Source organism: Larus michahellis, chromosome 6 (assembly GCF_964199755.1).
Source record: "Larus michahellis chromosome 6, bLarMic1.1, whole genome shotgun sequence".
Taxonomy (NCBI): domain Eukaryota; kingdom Metazoa; phylum Chordata; class Aves; order Charadriiformes; family Laridae; genus Larus; species Larus michahellis.
This window is the reverse complement of record NC_133901.1, coordinates 35,846,442-35,864,461: the sequence shown is the minus strand read 5'-3', so window position 1 is coordinate 35,864,461 and position 18,020 is coordinate 35,846,442. Positions and strand designations below refer to the sequence as shown.

The following is an 18,020-nucleotide window of genomic DNA, read 5'->3' as shown; positions in this document are numbered from 1 at the left end:
ATGTTCTGTGATTGACTGCTTTAGCTATACAGGTTCATCTACTGACAAGTAATAGTTTCTGCACCCACACACACGCAGCCTCACACACATTGACTTGCACTGGAGGCCTCCAAGTGCTGTGATTTATCATCCCAAACAAACTATGGGTGCATGAGGTACCTTTCTGAGTTCCAAGGAAGAACACATCTCTGACATGAGACACTGGCTTTTTTAAAGAGACAAAGGTTCATGGATCACGTTGGAAATGCTTTTGTGTAGGTGTTCCATGGATCTGGCATCCCATCCATCCAGATGAAAGATCCTTCTCTGGATCTTTGTAGTTGTGACAGACTCTGCATGAATTTCTAGTACACGGTTTGTCTCATCACTCACATTTAAACTTCATAATCCCACCTAAATACTGAGGGAGGGCGGGCTCAAAAGGTCTCTGCTGTCACAAGACCATCAGAAGAGATGCTGCAGGTATTCCAGTGTGGTGTCCCAGGTGTCTTTCAGCTGCATCATTTCAGGGGCTGGGGACAAATGTGCTGCAATAGTTCTTGCCAAGTGCAGGTGGAACTTCTGCCATGTTTGAACTCAGATTTGATGTTTTAATCGTCATCTGTATCAACTAGTACCTCTTCTACTAGACCTTAAAGCCTCAGCGTTTCAGGGATGGCTTGACTCTGAATGCAGCTTTTCTCCACCTGACAGCTGTGATCAATGGATGCATACCAGACACAGGGGCTGTGTGATGTTCCAGTGCAAGGAAGAGTTAACTTCGGCAGAGGCAGACCTGTGCTTTGTAGAGGCTGTGTGGGATTTGGTGTGAACAGCTCTGCTGCTCTGAGTTATCTGCTTTCTCTAAAAAGCTCTGACTTTTTGCACTAGAGTATCCCTGGCAAAAGCTGTGGTATTGGGTTCTTGTTCTCGCTTGCATGGCTTGGTTAAGAAATGAGCTCACAAGCAACTATTGTTGCTTTAATTAGCTACTGCATGTTTATGACCTTAAGAAAAAGAGAGTAAGGGCCATCTTACAAATGCTTATTCTGGTATTTTTAGCTTTTTCTCCCTTTCTTCCCACAAAGTTGTCAGTATTCGAACTCCGAAATGTGTTAGTTTTTGTTCTCTCTGTGTGGAAGGATTCACGCATTCAGGGCGGGAGGGAGGGTGATGGTAACTCACTGCTGGAGTGTAACATACTAGTAGAGAAGCAAATGCCTGACCATACTGGGTCTGGCTGGGGTGGAGTTAATGTTCTTCATAGCAGCTGGTATGGTGCTTGTTTTGGATTTGTGACCAAAACAGTTGTGATAACACGACAGTATTTTTGCTGTGGCTGAACAGTGCTTGCACAGCATCAAGACCTTGTCTGTTTCATGTTGCTTCCCCTGCTCCCCCAGGAACAGGCTGAGGGTGGGTGAGGTGTTGCAAGGGGACACAGCCAGGACAGCTGACCTGAACTGACCAAAGAGATATTCCATACCATATAATGTCTTGTTCAGCAATAAACTGGGGGAGAGTTTCTCCAAAGTAGCTGTTTCTCGGAGACTGTCTGGACACTGGTCTGCTGGTGGGAGGTGGTGAGTGGTTGCTTTTGCATCACTCCTATGGGGTTTTGGTTTTTCTTCACTTATTAAGCTGTCTTTATCTCAACTCTTAAGTTTTTCTTGGTTTTTGCCCCTTTGATTCTCTTCCCCTGTCCAGCTGTGGGGGAGTGAGTGACTGGGTGGGGGCTTAGCTGGGGTCACCCCATCACACTGGGTGAGCTTAGACAGTGCTGTCTGGTCTTGTGCCTTTGCTGACAGGAACTAGTCATCCTCGCAAAACACACCTGATACATACTGTGCTAACGGTATCCTGCGTTGCATCCTGTTGTGGCTTTATTCTTTTCTCCTTTTTTCTTTTTAGGAATATGTTTATCCAGATGCCAGAGACAGACAGTACTTATTATTTTTCCATAAAGGAGCCAAAAAGACACGGTTTGATCTAGAGAAATACAATCAACTCAAGGATGCAATTGCTCAGGTAACAAGAATTTTTCCAGAAATAAGACAAAGAAATTACTGCTTGCAAGTTCGTACCTGCTATTAATAGATGCACCTCAAACAAGAATGGATGTATTATAAGTTTTGAGCCCATTTTCTTGTCACAGCCCCAGTGCAATCACTGAATTGGCTTTGATATGCCCAGGAAAAGAACTGCTGGATGTGTAAATCAACATGAAACTGTTGCCTCTATCTATCTGTAAGGGCCATTTAGAAACTGCTGGCAAATCTTGAGTTGCTTCAGGCACTTCATGCCTCAGAGGAGCCTAATTCAAGATTTCCTTTCTTCTCAGCTCCTACACACCAGATGGATTTAGTGAGGAATGAAGACTTGCATCCATTCAGTTCATGTCTTCCTGACATAGCACTTCAGTGCACTGGGTTGCAGTCCTGGAAAATAACATAAAAAAAATTTAGTTGTATTGTTAGAGGCAATGGGGGCAGATTTCTCATGTCCTGGAGACGGACACTTTTGGCAGACTGTCCCCATTGTGGGATTTGTTCAACAAAGGAGTCAGAGATCTTCCCTTGTGTTTCTGAGAGCCTTTCTGCAGAGGGATAGCATAAGCAGAAAAAGCAGAGCTACCACATTCTTTTTCACTGCTCCATATCATTCTCTGTTTATTTCTAGGCTCTGGAAATGACAGTGTAGGATATCCAGGGCAAGATGTGTTCTCCCCCTGCCTTGGAGAAGGAGCTACGCAAGGAGTAGAGGGAGGTCAGGGCTAGGCTCTCTTGGTATCATGAGAAAACCCAGAAAGATGTCTGGGGTTTCTCATGCTGTGTTGAATGAGATACCCTTGGGTAGCTGTGTTTTCATGGAGCTTTTCTTCTAGAATCAACCATTAATTGGTTGTTTGGTGTTCTGTGTTTTGTTTTGCTTTTTTTAAAAAAAAAAAAAGGTTCCAGTGATTTTTATGGGAATCAGATCTTCCCTGCCATATTCCTTTTAAGTGTCTGCATGTAGACATGTTTAGAGAAGTACAGAGCAAATGTCTTTCAGTAAGTGCTGAGAATGGTTTTCCCAGCTGTAAGCCTGTGACTTTGCTTTACTTTTTGAACACTTCCCTTCTGAACAGGAACACCAAGGAAATATGGAAAAGCTTTCTATTCAGCAAAGGGGATTGGATGAAGGTGTTTTGAGAGCTTGTTCTTTATAATGTGTCTTTTACTTTTAGGCAGAATTGGACCTTAAGAGGCTTCGAGACCCGCTGCAGGTTCACCTGCCCATCCAGCAAATTGATGAAAAGGACTGATCAGCAAAGAAGTTTTGAACCCCAGCAAAAAACCTGTTCATAGCTCTTGCCTTTTTAATTAAAGCATTGCAGGTGGAAGCTGGGAGGTGGTGTGGGGGTGGAGGGTTTTTTACCTTTAATCAAGACGAAAGACTGTAGGGGGGGAATCTCTTAAGTCCGAAGATGGGACATTGTGGAATGTTAGTTCTCAAAAGGGCTTGGCAAATAGTCACATTTAAAAAACCGACTGAATGGCAATTGTGTACAAGTACAGGATTGGGGGGTTCATGAAAAGAATGTAATGCTGGGGTGTAGGGGTGTCTTCTTCCAGCTTTGCAGGGTCTGCCTCTTGAAAAGACACCAGCAGCCTGCTTAGCTTTTTAAATTTTCCTTTACCTGATTCAGATCTCTCTTTCTCTCTCAAAAAAAAGGAGAAAAAAAAAAAAGAACAAAGAATCCAAGCCACCTGGAGCTATGGCTGGTGATCAGAACTTGCACTCCACCGCCATTAACACGCACACTTCTGATCAGACCTGGTCTCTTTTATAAAGTTACTACAAGACTGCTTTCTACTGGAAAACCGTGAGCTTCCCCTTCCCAGCCCACCCCATGTGCTCCACTGACTTCCTCCTTTGCTTATTTGTAGCACAGATTGGTTGTAGCCAAGTGAGAGAAGGAACACGTTTTCTTCTGGACATTTGATAATTGATATTTTGGATTATTCCATAATAATTATATAAACTTTGCGTCCCATTGCCCTTGAGCTCCTTCTAGAAATCAATGGCAGCGTTGCATGAGAGGTTTTTTATCTTCAGTCTTAAGGGAGGGAGATTCCCCTCTTCCTACCCCAAATCTGATAGCCACCTGGACTATGAAATTCTGAATGTTTAAAAGATCATGAAACTCTCGCAGAATTGTGACTCCTGCTTAAATGAACAGTTTTGGAACATGGAATAATTAAACTTGATATTTGACTGCTTGTGTAACGGGATAAAAGGTCTCATATATGGTCAAAGCATTTTCCTTGCCCAGAGGCTTCTTGAAAGCCTGGGGCTTCTACAGTGCAAGACACAGAACTACTTCAGTTCTCTAGCACTTTCCCCTACTTAAGTAGCTTTAAATGAACTTTGCACCCACAGGTCAGAATTTCTTAGGAGTGGCTAATGACATCTCTTGTTCTTAGCTAAAAGAAACAGAGGAAGGAAAGTCAACCCGTTGCCCTCTCTTCTAGCCAAGGCTGGCTGATTTCTAAGCAGATAAACATCTCTTCATTCAAAGCGGGTCAGTCTGTTTTAGCATCCTGCTGATAAATACTGTGGAGACAGGATGAAGGTGGGAGAAGGGCACTAAGCTTTATATACAGAAAGGCTGGCTGCTTTTTTGATGTTTCACTACTACTCCTCACTGTGTCATGGAAAGAGGCTTCTGCGGTTTTTGGAGAACCATGTTTAAAAAAAAAATAGGAAAGGAAAAAACAAATCAGTATTAACTAGATGCCAGGTGCCTTGCAGATGTGGAAACACAGCTGGGATTGCTGCCTCTTCTCACTCAATGGCATGTTGGACCGAATGGGTGCATGTTTCTAGGTTGTTTTTTCCCCCTTCCCCTTTTCCTCTGTCTTTCAATTTAATTACATTGTGTGATTATTTTTTTATCTGTTTTATCCTGTTTGTGTGGTGAGTTTTAAAGGGGAAAAAAATGAACACGATCCTGTAGCTGAATCCTTGGTGTGTGTTTGGGATGAGGGAGGGAGCATGGAGAAAAGTCCTTCTTTAAAAAAAAAAAAAAAACAACAAAAGAAAACAAAAAAAAACCTGAACATGTGTAAAATCCTGTATCATTTATGAAATATGTATAAAAGAGCAATGTACTTCTGGAACAATAAATAACTATTCAATTTTTGAATCAGTGCTCTTGAATAATGTTATTTTCCCCATATGAGAAGAGAACATTGTATGTGTGGCAGCTGTCTCCTGAGTTTCCTCCATTTCTTTTTGTTTAGGTTGTTTCTTCTTGACCTTACATCACCGAGGCCATGATGAATGCAGATAATAGCTTTCCTGAAGAAGCTCGGATGGAGATCTTGGTGCCATGCCTAGCTGCGTAACACAGGGATCTCAGGAGCAGTTGAGGTGGTGAGGTAGAGGTAGAGATGTTTGGTCTAACAAAGATCTGCCTTTGTTTGACTGGCACAGTAGCTCTATGTGGTGGCTGACAAAACCTGGAGACATGTGGCACGTTGCAGGATAAGAATATATATGAGCGTGTAACGCCCAGCAACCTAAAATGTACCAAGTGGTGTCCGTGTGTTTCTGTATTGCATTGAAGTGCTGTTTCGGAGGAAAACTGGTTTTAAGCTTCTGTTACTGTCTTTCTGGGCCCTTGAATGGCTGTGGTCTGATTTGTCATGGTGACGTATCATTTGCTCATTAATTTTGGGAATCATCAGACTGTACTTTGTTCTAACTTTATGGGATGTTAGCTTGAGACATTTAGTGACAGAAGATTTTTATCATGTCCATCAACTGTTTAAAAAAAAAAAATAATCCATGATTGGCCAGTTCCTAAAATAGCCAGCTCTCTCCTGTGTTTTTCTTGAAGTCAGAGAGGAGGGGCTGGAAGCTGGTAGTTGTTGCGACCTACTGACAAACCCTCTTCTTCCAAGCAGCCCTCAGTCTGCTGCTGCGTACAGATGAGCTGCTGCCCTTCCTAGCCAAATTGCTTGGAACAGTTGCATAAGAACTCGTCCATTTTGGTTTCCAGAAGAACTGAAGACTTTGACACCAAGGACCATTGTCCCCATTTTGAAAGCAAGAAAATGGTGTGACAAAATTGTTCTTGCACATGCTTTAACGTTGTTCTAGGGATGACATGGGAAAAGGAGTAAAATAAGAGTCTACAATTGTACCCTTAAATATGGGCTGTCCAGTGGGTCTTACTAGTCTGTACCTCTGGAAGACTGCTGTCTCACTCCTCTCTGCACCACCAGTGCACACGTGGTCTCTGCTGGGGGTTGATCACATGCCACAAACCTCAGACTCAAACCTCAGTGTCTCTGCTAATATTGATGATGTTTGCTCTCCGGATATACACTGTTGTATATCAACACCAACAAACCCTCTTGCAGTAGCTATTTCGTGCCTCAGGGCCAGGCAGGTAACAGGGTCCTGTCCCACTGGCAGCACTGTAGAGCAAGCGGTGCTGCCTGAATCTTAATGTAACACTGCATTCTTAAGAACCTATGAAGGATAAACAGCAGCGTGTATTGCAGTGTTCAGATGTTGCTTTTTCTACTAATTTTGTTATTCGTTTGGTTAGCCTCTGTTCCCTGCTTTTTCTAGGAAGGAACTTTCAAATAAATACATGTCAAATTCAAAATTGTCTGGAGAAATGTATTAGGTTTCCTTTTTGACATGCCTGTGAGGCTCTACCTTGCAAGCCTCTCCAGGGGTGGTGCTCATGGCTCCTTTTTCCTGAAGAGCAAAGAAAAAATCCTTTTTCTTTTCCCCTGTAACTCTTCTGACCTGGCAGACAGTGATGATGATCACCTTGCTGCAAGTTCTTACACCTCCATGTTGACTCTAAGAGGGTTTGCATGATGCTCTGAAGCTGCTGTTGGCTGTCAGACCCTGGCACTATGTCAATCAAGTGAAGCTGGCCAAGTTGTCCTGTCTTTCTGAACAATTTCTTTGATCTCATTTGTGGTTTTTGTGTGGAGTTGTGAATGCTCCTCGCTGCTTTCTTCTCTGCCACGTTGTATGACTTTATTTTCACGTAGGAAGGAGATTTTTATATCTTAAGTATTTTTCTGCCTATCCCAAGAGATTCCAATTACTCCCTTTAAAAAAAAAAATCAGTTTTATTCCTACACTGACATTAAGGGAGTAAAAAGTAAAATACAGGAATAAAAATTAAACTTGCAGTGTATCTAAGCCCTGAAGTATAGGAGAAGCTGGTGTTAAGGTGTCTCATCGTGGCTCTGTGAACTTGTAAAAGATGAGTCCTAGTCCTGTTTCTGCCCCTGACTAGTTTTGCAATTGTGGGTGTGCTGTCTATGCCCTAATTTCTCCATCTAGAAATTGAGGATCAAGGAAAATACACTGGGTTCTGTAGGACCTGTGGAAAAACACTCTCAAAATACCAAGTTCTGCATCACAGGGCTCCACTAAGGGAAAGGAATTAACTACTACTCTTCACTAGGAGTTACGTGCTTGTCTGATTTTAATGGGTTCTTGGTGTTTTACTTGTTCTTGTGTTGAGTTTGCTCATACTTCAAACTCGTGTTCACTCCCTGATCTCAACAGCCCTTCCCATTGGCACCGTGTCCTGGGACAAGTTGTTTACAGAAACAAGGCCTATCTCTAAGTCCTTGACATCCGTGCAATCCATCTTAGCAGCCTGTCAAGGCTTATTGTGAACATACATCCTCAAATCAATCGCAGACAGGGATCCTGTCGTGCGTGTCGGGTTCTCCTCTCTCTCAGCAGCAGGAAATGCTGATTAGCTCTTCCGCCCACTCCTTCCAAGCAGGCTGCAGGAGTTACTCCTGCACCAAGAGCTGTTCTTCACACACCTCGCTTTCATCAAACGGTGGTATGTCTTGAGCGGTGGCTCTGACAAAGACAAGGCCAGCTTCAGCAAACACCAAAGAATCTTTATTCATTAGTCCATTACAAAGAGCCTGATGCTTTCCAGCCTACCTAATGCTTTGAAGAATTTGAGTTCCTTGTGTAAGGATGGTAAACCCCTCCAAATCTCTGGAATGAGCGAGAAGTGCAGTTGCCAACTGCAAAATAAGCTTTCTTGCTTACATTAAGAACAGACATACCTGGGCTTAGACTGCAGCAAATTTAGAAGATCCTATCTCTTGGGTTACCAAAATAAAATCCTAGCCCTCTATTTTAATATTGTCTTCCCTCTTCCTATCTTTAAAGCTGTGCTGACGAATACTTTTAAGAAATACTGACTTGATTCTGATTCTGCTGGGGAAGTCAGGCTCACTGATCTTTGGATTAGGGAAGTAGAGGTCAGGAACAACAGATTTACCAGATCTGTCTAGAGAGTGCAGGCCCTACAGCATCTAGAGTACTCTGTTAGAGTTGTATCCTCTCTCCAGAGGGTCTGTTTTTTGTTTTATGGGGGTTTTTTCCTCCCTTCCCCTCTAAGGAATAATTTCTGTAGCTCCCTGAGGCATAGATTTGCAGTGGCCTACTCTAATATAAGCTACTATTGTTTGTGGGGGAACTGGAGCCATGTATGTCACCTGAAATAACTTGCAAAGCAAAGAGCAAGTGCTGATAGAAGAGTTGCCACTGCTGGTGCTTCTTCCAGAAGACTGAGACAGGCTTTGTCTTTCCTGTGGATCCCAAAAATGTTTAGAGGCAGCACACTGAATCTTGTCCACCTTTAGACTGTTTCTTGGAATTGATAGTTACAGTGGTTTTAGCATAGCATTATCTCTGGGAATGCTGGGGCATCTCCTGCTTTAATCCCTTTTGGAGAACTTGATATGCTATGATGCAGTTTATTTCCTTATGTTAATTGTCAGTTGTCAGTCACTTACATATAACTGTCAAAACATTGCTAGAGTCAGACCTAATATACCACCTACAAAAATGAAAGTAGCTTGTAATGAAATGGTTCAGAGAAACATACACACCTTTAACACAAATAGAAAATTCAATTCAGACTTGTCAGTTTTATTTACCAAGGACTGTATGTATGAATCAACCTCTCAATGAAAATGGCACAATATAACTTCCTGTGGCTTGGTGTATTATTCTCTGTTCAATTTTAGTTTCTCTTCTGGGAATTCACATAACCACCTTTTGAGGGTTATCTGCCTTGCTAGCTTTGCATAGTGAATTTGTTCTCTTTTCCTGTTGTTGAAAAAACTTTTCTGGTACTGTATAGCTGTCAGCACAATATAGCCACAAAGATTTTTTTAATTTTTTTGTGGTGGGAGTAACGATAGTCATTTTTAAAGCTTCTTTTGATGTTCCCTAGAGTCATTCGCCACTGAAAATGACTCCTCTGCTGGGGTGGAGTAGAGCGTCATATTGTACATCACTGCCAAGGGAACACCCAGACAGAGAGAGGCCATTGAGAACTTTCTATAACATACAATCTCTACAAAGCAGGCAAATACCCAACTCCTTGTCTCAGGCAAACTCAATATGAAAATAACGCAGCTAATTTTTTCCTACTGGGATTTGAAGCTACTGCATCAACCTTGATGTTATCCCTTAGGCCAGCCTCCTGCAGAAACACAGGGTGCAAAGGAAATGGGGAAATGCCTACATTTGTGTGATTGTGCAATTACTGTATTCTTTGCTGATGGAGAGCTTTCTGCCTGCCAGAAATCCAGACGATTTCCTGGAGTATGACCATTGTTCATAAGCGGGGAAGGACCTGTAGATGTGTATATGTATGTATATGCTAAAAACAGAGTTTTAAGTCTATTCTCTATAATAAGATCTACAGCTAGTGGGATGAGAGAGAAGATCCCTTTCTATTTGTTCATGCTGTCCTTGGTATCTCTTACTGCCAATCGTGGTGATTGGTTTGCTTTAGTGGAAAACAGATTTCAGTGTACTAGGTCTTATCTATAGCCAGAGCTTGTGGTTATGACCTGCATTTCAACCTAGTTTGGTTTGAACTGGTAAGGCAGAGGTTCTTAATTACTCAGTTTTGCATGGAAGTTAATTCAGTGTTGTTGGGTTTCTTGATTGTTGGTTTGGTTTTGGGTTTATCTGTTGGTTTTTGTTGGTTGGTTTGTTTTGCTTGTTTTAAAGACAGAGATCATAAGACTGCTGCAGAAAAATGTCTTTATTTGCCTTGTTTGATAATCTCGCTGCAACAGTCAGGTTGTGTGACCAGGAGTGGAAAGGGTCTTTGTGAAGCATAGGAACAGCTTATTTCCCTGTGGGACATCAGTCTTTCACTTTGACTGATGTTCCCATTGTAGCTCTGCTCCACACACTCATCTGCAATCTCTGCTCGGAAGGATCAGTTCTCCTCCTTTGGCCACTATTTCCTGCAGTTAAGCCTCTCTTGCTGGTGTTTTCTGCCTGTAGGGAGCCATGAAGTCGTATGACTTGTGGAAGGAGCAGAGATAACAACAAGCACCCATCTGTTCTTCTTTTCCATCCCTTCGGGATGTCCGGGTGTCTCTGGTTAGAATTCTTCTCCAGATAAGATAGAGGAGGTGTCACTGTGGGGTGGTCAGGCTAGAAAACAATAGCGGGTTGAGTCCAAAAAACAAGGTTGATCAGTAAGTACATCTCTGTTGTCAATAAGGGGCAGAACTGCTCTGTGGAGGTCAAGGCTGGAGCTGTACCCCACATCCCTTCAGCTTCTTCCTCTGATAAACTTCCAGGAGAGCTATCACACTTGCTCTTCAGAAAGCTTGGGGTCAGAAGCTCCACCGAGAGGAAGGCTGCAAGAGCCACAGCGTGCGTAAGGGCTTTCAAGCCTCTTTTACTTCAGTGGTAACTGTTCTTTGGCCGAGTGGAATGTCCCAGTACTTGTTATTCTGTATCTGCTTCATCATCCAGTTGCAGCCAGTGTCTTCCATGGGTGAGTAAAGAGGCATTGCCTTCAAGCTTATTCCTGTTTGCCACCTTTAAGGTTCGTGCTGAGCCTTGGTGTTCTTAAGTGAAAGACTGAAAGACATAAGAAATATCCTTTTTCTTTGAAGGTGGTGTGAAATTCTTTCCAATTGGAAAGATCTTTCTGTCACAGAGCTTGAAGCCTCCCATATCCAGAGAATCTCTACTGCCAAGGCGCTGTGGGATTTTCCTCTCCCTTTGGAGGGGAGACTCTGAGTAGATATCATGCTACTTCTTCACCTGCTTCTTTGACAAATCTTAATTTAATTTAGTGTCATAATGCAGTGCTGCTTATTTCATTGCTTAGTCGTGCCACAGCAGAGACCTCCAGTTACACAATACACACAGGATTAATCTCTTTGCAGAATGGTGGGTTTCCGAATGCTTGCTAGAGCCTGATTTGTCATCCAATATATATGCTAGCATGTCAGCTAGAGAACTAATGATATCATCAAGGTTACCAATGGAAAAGCTTTACTTCATAGCTAATGTTTGTCAGGCTGAATTGCTTAGGCCACGCAAGAAGTTTTGGGGAGGAAAAATTGAGCCAAGAAAAATGAAAAATAGAGGGAGTTGGAGACAGTTATACGTCTTGTGCAAAACCCCCGTGCTTTCATTGTTTGGGAAGAAGAGATGAGAGGTTGATTAGCTGCTTATATATTTTTGTGGAGTTTTTTTCCTTAAAAACTCAAGTTAGTTTTCAGTAGACTGTGCTGCCAAGGACTGCTTGGTGTCTGCAGCGAGGTTGGCTTGGGGCAGCCCTGGCAGTCCGAGGGTGTCCGTGAGGCTCTGCAGTGTTCAAAAGAGCACTGTCTGCTTTTTCTGCTTGTCTGTCTCCTCTTCACTTCTGCCTGAAGCTCTCGGAGAAATGGAAGATGGGAGGGTGTGATACCCTGTTCCCCTGCTCCCCTTCTTCCAACTCCCTCTGAGCTGCTGCATGTTCATCTCAGTAAATTTTATCTTTAAATTATCTTCTGAATGTTTAGGAGACAATGTGATCTCCCTAGATGAGTGTTTTCAGAGTCTATCTACAAAGAATATTTCATAAAGTTAATTATACTGTATGAAAGCTAATGAGAGTGTGTGTATTTTTGGTGCTCCCCAGCTGGGAAGCTGACAGGGCATTCCTTGCTTCTCCTCATTTGGCTTTTAACAACACAAAAACCTTTTTATCTTAGTCAGTGACTCACCCTAAGGCCATACCAAATCATCTTGTGGAAACCAAGTGAGTTACACTGAGGGATGCGCAGAGGAAGCTCTGTTCAGCTTCGCGCAAAGAAAGGCAGGACCCGTCTTTCCCTGTCGCAAGAAGTCCTCCAAGCTTTTGGAGGATGGGATTTAACAGTGCTGCTGCTGTCTGTGGGCAAGGGTGGACAAGGAGAGGCAGGTGAAATCAAGAGCTTATGGGGGATTGTCTGGTGAATCTCGGAGATTTTCTGCTGTGGTTCCCCTTCTGTTGCTCAGGGGAACTAAGGGCTGGTTGTGGTGGGGAGTGAATCTGCTCCTCTGTCTGTCTCCTGAATTATGGCACTAGAGATTCCCTTCGTAACCCAGACCCGCGCTCCCTGTGCCAGCTAGCAGCTCTGCAGCACTCTTATGACTACAGCAGCTGCCCCTGCCTTTTAAGCTGGATTCGAGGCCAAACAAAATGTGTCTATGGCTGAGGAAAGCGTAAGGGCGTTTGTCAAGAGAGTTGTTGTATTTGCGAGAAGGTACAAGATAGCATGTCAGTGAGACAGATATTTACAGAGGTTGCAGCTAAATAAGGGTGGCTTGAAGTCCATTCTCTGAAGCACTTGTAGTTCTCACTTCAAAGTCAGTGAAGCAAATCAAAATAATGAACCGAAAAGGTTTGTCTGCATCTGGAACATTCTAATAGAAGCAATATAACGTCTCCCCCCACCCAAATTGCATCATCCTATTGTTTAAATAAAACAAACAGCGCAATTTTAAAACTTGAAAAGAAGTGTGATGTGGAAAGTACAGGGTATGCCAGTCTGAGATGCATTTAATCAGAGTGATTGGTTTTATTAGCCTAATTCTAGCAAATGGTAATCAATTCTTCTTACTCAAGACAGTATTAGCATTCATTTTGCTTAATAGGGAATAGCTAGTCATGGGTAAGTGGTGCTTAATCGCGTATTAGATGTAAGTGGAAATGAAACCTCTGGACTTTTAGTGAGGAAGCTGCCAAATCTGGGTTAATTAGAAGACTGAAAATGTAATGAACACTTCAGTTCTTCATTTTTTGTCTCCCTATGGTATTCTTATGTTTAATTGTTTGCAGAAGGTTCAGAAAGGCCTCTGAAAAGGGACACGCTCTTCAAGCCCTGCACGAACAGACATGCACATACCAGGAGGTCCTTGTGTTTATATCTTGTCCTCATAAACACTCACTTCACTCACAAACATCTGATCTCCTGTGGAGATCAGGAGGGTTTGTGGGCTTGCAAGGAACATGACTGCGTAAAGAATTGAACATTTTGCTCCCCAGAACATCCTGATTCAGACCTTTATCTTCTCTAGATTTTAAGATAATGAAAAGATTTTGGGAAGCTGTTTCAGGTGCAGGGAGGCAGCAACATCTCCTAAAACCACAATAGATACTGTGAATCGTGGAGGTGGTTAGCATTTGGCAGAGAGGGAAATGGGGGACAGTCTCTAAAGGAGACCAGGGCACATCTAAGTGGATCTGTAAATACAGAGGGCTGCCGCCTCTCTCTCTTGCCCCACTGCAGAATTTTACTCTTTCAGCTCACCTTGGCATAAATGTACATAGCTATAGGAGAGCCAGTGGAGAACAAAACTCCAGGAAAATGGAGCAGCGTCTCTTTCTCCTACCTCACTTCTCGAAGCATACACTCTGGTAGAGACAGCCTGCTGGGCTATAGATCAACTTTATTATGACCTGGGATAGCAGTTCTTGTATTTAGCTGTTTAAAATTGTACCCTGAAGTGAGTAGGAACTGATAAATTATGCTTAGAGTGTATATATAAATACAGTTATATAGAGGTCTAATAATTGAAACGGAATATTTTCTTTCTGTACACCTTAAAGGTAATATTCCTGTTGTGTATCTTGCAGTTCATGTTTTAACTGATGCTTTGCAAAGTGATCTCTGGCTTGCGGTTATGGTGACTCAACTGTGAGAGCTGAGGTGGGCTATGGATGGATTTTTACAGAGGCTGCATAACTTGTTTGAACTCTGTTCCTCTTCCCCAAGACGTGTGGGAGGGTTACCAGTGAATTCAGGATGAACTTGCAGGTACTCAGTTAGCATGTCACCAAAGGGTGGATGTCCTAGGTTTGATCCAGTTGTCCCAGGACATATTTCCTAGGGCAAAATCACTCCCTGGACTTCAATTTTATTTATATTACTTTTTTCCCCTGTCGTACTCTACAGCAGCTAAATTGCATGTCAGACTGTTGCATGATGTTGTAAGAGCTCTGTTAATTTACTTTTTCTTCCAACACATTTAAGTTGGGCTGTCAGAATTTTCCATAAAGCAATTAGTTAGCTGGTATCGTTGTTTTTCCCCGGAGATCTCTATCTATCACAATGGTTCTGTTAAGTCAGGAATAGAAAAAGAAATTATTTTGCATTCCTTGCAATTATCAGTCAACAACTTGATTTGATATCTACCAGATGTTCTCTGTTGTGTCTTGCTGCATGTCTCAGCCCTGGACCCCTGCTCTGCCTACATCAGCCTGAATGAGCCCTGGAGGAACACAGATCATCAGATAAATGGTTCCCATGGCCAGCCAACATGTGACAGTCAAATCGATGGGGAATGGTATCGCTTCACTGGCATGGCTGGCGATGCTATGCCAACCTTCTGCATCCCGGAGAACCACTGTGGCACCCATGCTCCCATTTGGCTGAATGGCAGCCACCCGCGAGAGTCGGATGGCATCGTCCCACGCCAGGCCTGTGCCAGCTTCAATGGGAACTGCTGCCTTTGGAATACCACGATTGACGTCAAGGCGTGTCCGGGCGGGTACTATGTGTATCACCTAACCAAGCCTAGCGTTTGTTTCCATGCGTACTGTGGGCGTAAGTAATTGTTGAGATCACTTTTCTGAAACCCCTTTGTCCCTGTGATGCAGGAGGGGTAGTGAGCATCCATGTAGCTGAGAGAGGTCGTGACTGGCTTCTAGCTTTCTCACCCAGAAGCGTGTCAGGTGATGCAGTGCGGATGGTGGCCTGTCTATAAGAGATTGATTAGACTGTTTCACCTCCTTGAATTCTAGCCTTTGTTCAGCTAGTGGAAATCCATAACTGACCTGGCCGCAGTGATTTAATGCTCTCTGTGGGCCCTGTGGTTTGTCTTGGTGTGCTACCAAAGCCAAAATTTACATCTCTGACTTACAGTAATTAAACTAGATTATTTCTCATCAGCTTCAGTGGTTCAGCTTTCCTAAAGTGGTCTAGGTCTGTAACTGATGGACTAGACATAGGGCATGAAGCTGTCGGGACAAATACAGTATTTTTGGTGCATGCTTAGTGGTTTGTGCTGACAACATTCTTGTCGTGCCCTAGATTTTTATGACATCTGTGATGTGGTGGATTGCCAGGACTCCTGCCTGGACACTGGTGACTGCACGTGTTCCCCAGGGACAACACTAGGACCTGATGGACAGACATGTCTTGGTAAGGGTGGAAATAACTTGTGTCAGTTACTGATGCTTTCTTTCCCCTTTGTTTTGTTGCTCACATCTCAATCCATTCTCTTAGAAAGCAGTGTAAAAAAAGGAAGAGTATTCTGAGAGGAGTTTTTCCCCCTGGCTGCCTAGAACAGGTCTTTGATTCTGTAAATGGTTTCAGATATCTCCCCGCAGGGTGAGGTATGACATCCCATGAGCAAATACACTCTGGTGCCCCTGGAGCTCCTTATGTACAGAGGGTAGATTTGCTTTCTGCATGGTGCAGCTGCTGAAGGCAGCAACTTCACTGTCAGTAGCAGTGTCTTTGCAAGATCACAGTTCAGCCTCATTGGTATTCAGGAATGGCTGTGCAGTCTGTCATTAGAGATTTCCTCTCACCCTCTCTGTTGAATGCCTCTTTTCTCCAAGAAAAGTTTTGCTGGCTGGCCTAGGGCTATGCACTAAGCTTCACCATACTTACTACCCTTGTGGGGCATTGTCCAGGGCCTGAGGTTTGAGGAGAGACAAAGAATTGGAGATCACAGCACAGCCTCAGGGGTTCTAGGCAGCAAGGCAAGGTGGTATTCAGGGGGCTGGCGTTTTGTGACTGCACTGGCAGAGACTAACATGACCAGGAGGGAGGTGGAGGGCTGCAAGTGAGAGCAGAGCAGGGAACATGGGCTTCAGGGATTTGTGAACCTCTGAGGTGAGGACAGCTGTGGTTGTGTGTGTGGTGCTGGGAGGAGAGCAGCTGGGCTGCAAGGTCTTAGGAAGAAGGTGGTCTGTGGGGCAATGCAAGGGGCTGGGAAGGGGGGGCAGCTGGGGAGCTGCAGAGCCTCACTGGTGGATAGGAAGAGGTGGCATGGAGGGAGTAAGGGGTGCTAGTGTTTGGGGAAAGTGGGATCACATCGTTGTCTTTGAGGCTTGATTTGGCAGAGAAATTGAAAGCAGGGTTGGTCCAGCAGGCTGCGTGGCAGATGAGTTTCTTCCATATGGACTATAGCTGACAGAGCAGGCGTGGGTGGTCTCTTTCTTCACACTCCTCATGTCTGTGGGCATCAGGGTAGGGGCCACAGTTGTTACAATCTGTGGAGAGAGCAGCCTGGCCCTGCTGCAGATTTACACTTGCTCACACCTATTCTACAAAATGGTTTTGCTAAAGCTGCTCCACATCTCTGCAGCTGAGTGGCTGACTTAGCTCTCTCAGCTAATTAAAAGCATCTATTGGCTGCTTCTCTGCAAGACTTCCAGGCACAGAAGTGCCCTTGACAAGCAGCAGCACCCCATAAATATGTGGCAGGCTCGCAGGAAAGGATTTCCTGCAGCAGGGAGTCATGCAGGAGTCCTGAGTCTGTCCGCATGTGCTGGAGCTGCCTTCATCCCCCCACTGCCAGGCCGGGAAGGGATTGTGCACTGCTGCTTCTCTTGACAATAACCAGATGGCACAACACCTCAGCTGTAATAATCACACTGGTTTACCCACCTGCAGCCTTTCTTGTGTATGGCTCGCTCATCTTTCTAATGACTTTCTGTTGTGCTGAGTAATTGTGCAATCACATATCTGAGAGCAACTGTGCCTTCCAGAGAAAGCAAACAAATCTGTACTAGCCTTTCCTATGTGGAGAATATTCTTCCTTTCCCAGCTCACCCTAAGAGGGGAGCTGAAGATGCTGCAGTAATGCTAAGCAGCTCTGTCTGTGAAGCTCCGTGTGCTAGGCTGACCTCTTCAGTACATTATATGCTTTGAATCCCAGAGTAGAACTACTGATCTGAAGTTTTATTTTCATTTGCTAACTTATTTAGGGGTTAGATTAGGTCTTTGCCTTTCTGTTATGGATCCGCCAACTAAGTGCGTTGCCATTGACCTCTTGAATACCTGGATCCATGTTGGACTAAGGCATGGTTAAATCTGTTCAGTGCACTCTCTGCCCAGTCTCAACAAAACCAGCCTGTATCCCAGAAGTGCTGGTTGTCACTGGTGCAGGAGAGCAGCAACGTATCTGCTGTGTGTTGTAGAGCTTGGAGGACCAGCAAGGTGAATTGTTAGGTACAGTTCTTGACCAAGCCAAGCTCTGGGACCTTCTAACAGCATCTCTATGCCTTTGCCAGTAGCCCTTTCCCTCTTCACCCTGTTTTAAGCCGCTTTAGTTTCATTGTTAGAAAGGAAAGCGTGGAGCCTGTCATATGTGTGAAAAGGGAAGTGTCTGCGTGCGTCTCCTGGACCTGCTTCTTGTCTCCCAAAGCCAGGGTACCAGCCATTTCTTTGGCTAAAAGTATTCAATTCACATTGCTTGTGGAAGGAGACAACACTACCAGCTGCAGGTACTGTGTATGTGTGGGACCACCTATACCTGGGAGAGCTCATCCCTGACCCGTCTCTTAAAATTTTTTTGTTTGTTTGTTTTAAAGCTTCTGACATCTAGTAAATGGTAACTTCTAAGCTGTTTTGGTGAAACCCCACACGACCCTTGATTGATAACCTCAGCATTCTGGCCTGCCTATG

At 43.9% G+C, this 18,020-nt stretch overlaps 2 protein-coding genes across 4 annotated transcripts in view; both read left to right on the top strand.

Moving 5' to 3' along the window:
• Positions 1–5,167, top strand: part of MCU (mitochondrial calcium uniporter) — a 97,426-nt gene extending 92,259 nt beyond the window's left edge. The window contains exons 7-8 of one of the 2 annotated variants that reach the window (XM_074591085.1): positions 1,891–2,007; positions 3,210–5,167. In XM_074591085.1, the coding sequence (XP_074447186.1) occupies positions 1,891–2,007; positions 3,210–3,326 (234 nt within the window). In that variant the 3' untranslated portion in view covers positions 3,327–5,167. Of the gene's footprint in view, positions 1–1,890; positions 2,008–3,205 lie in introns of both variants that reach the window. The other variant, XM_074591086.1, reaches the window with a different exon arrangement.
• Positions 3,708–18,020, top strand: part of OIT3 (oncoprotein induced transcript 3) — a 31,987-nt gene continuing 17,674 nt past the window's right edge. The window contains exons 1-4 of one of the 2 annotated variants that reach the window (XM_074591080.1): positions 3,708–3,844; positions 5,265–5,408; positions 13,958–14,927; positions 15,414–15,524. In XM_074591080.1, coding sequence (XP_074447181.1) covers positions 14,684–14,927; positions 15,414–15,524 — 355 coding nt within the window. In that variant the 5' untranslated portion in view covers positions 3,708–3,844; positions 5,265–5,408; positions 13,958–14,683. The other variant, XM_074591079.1, reaches the window with a different exon arrangement.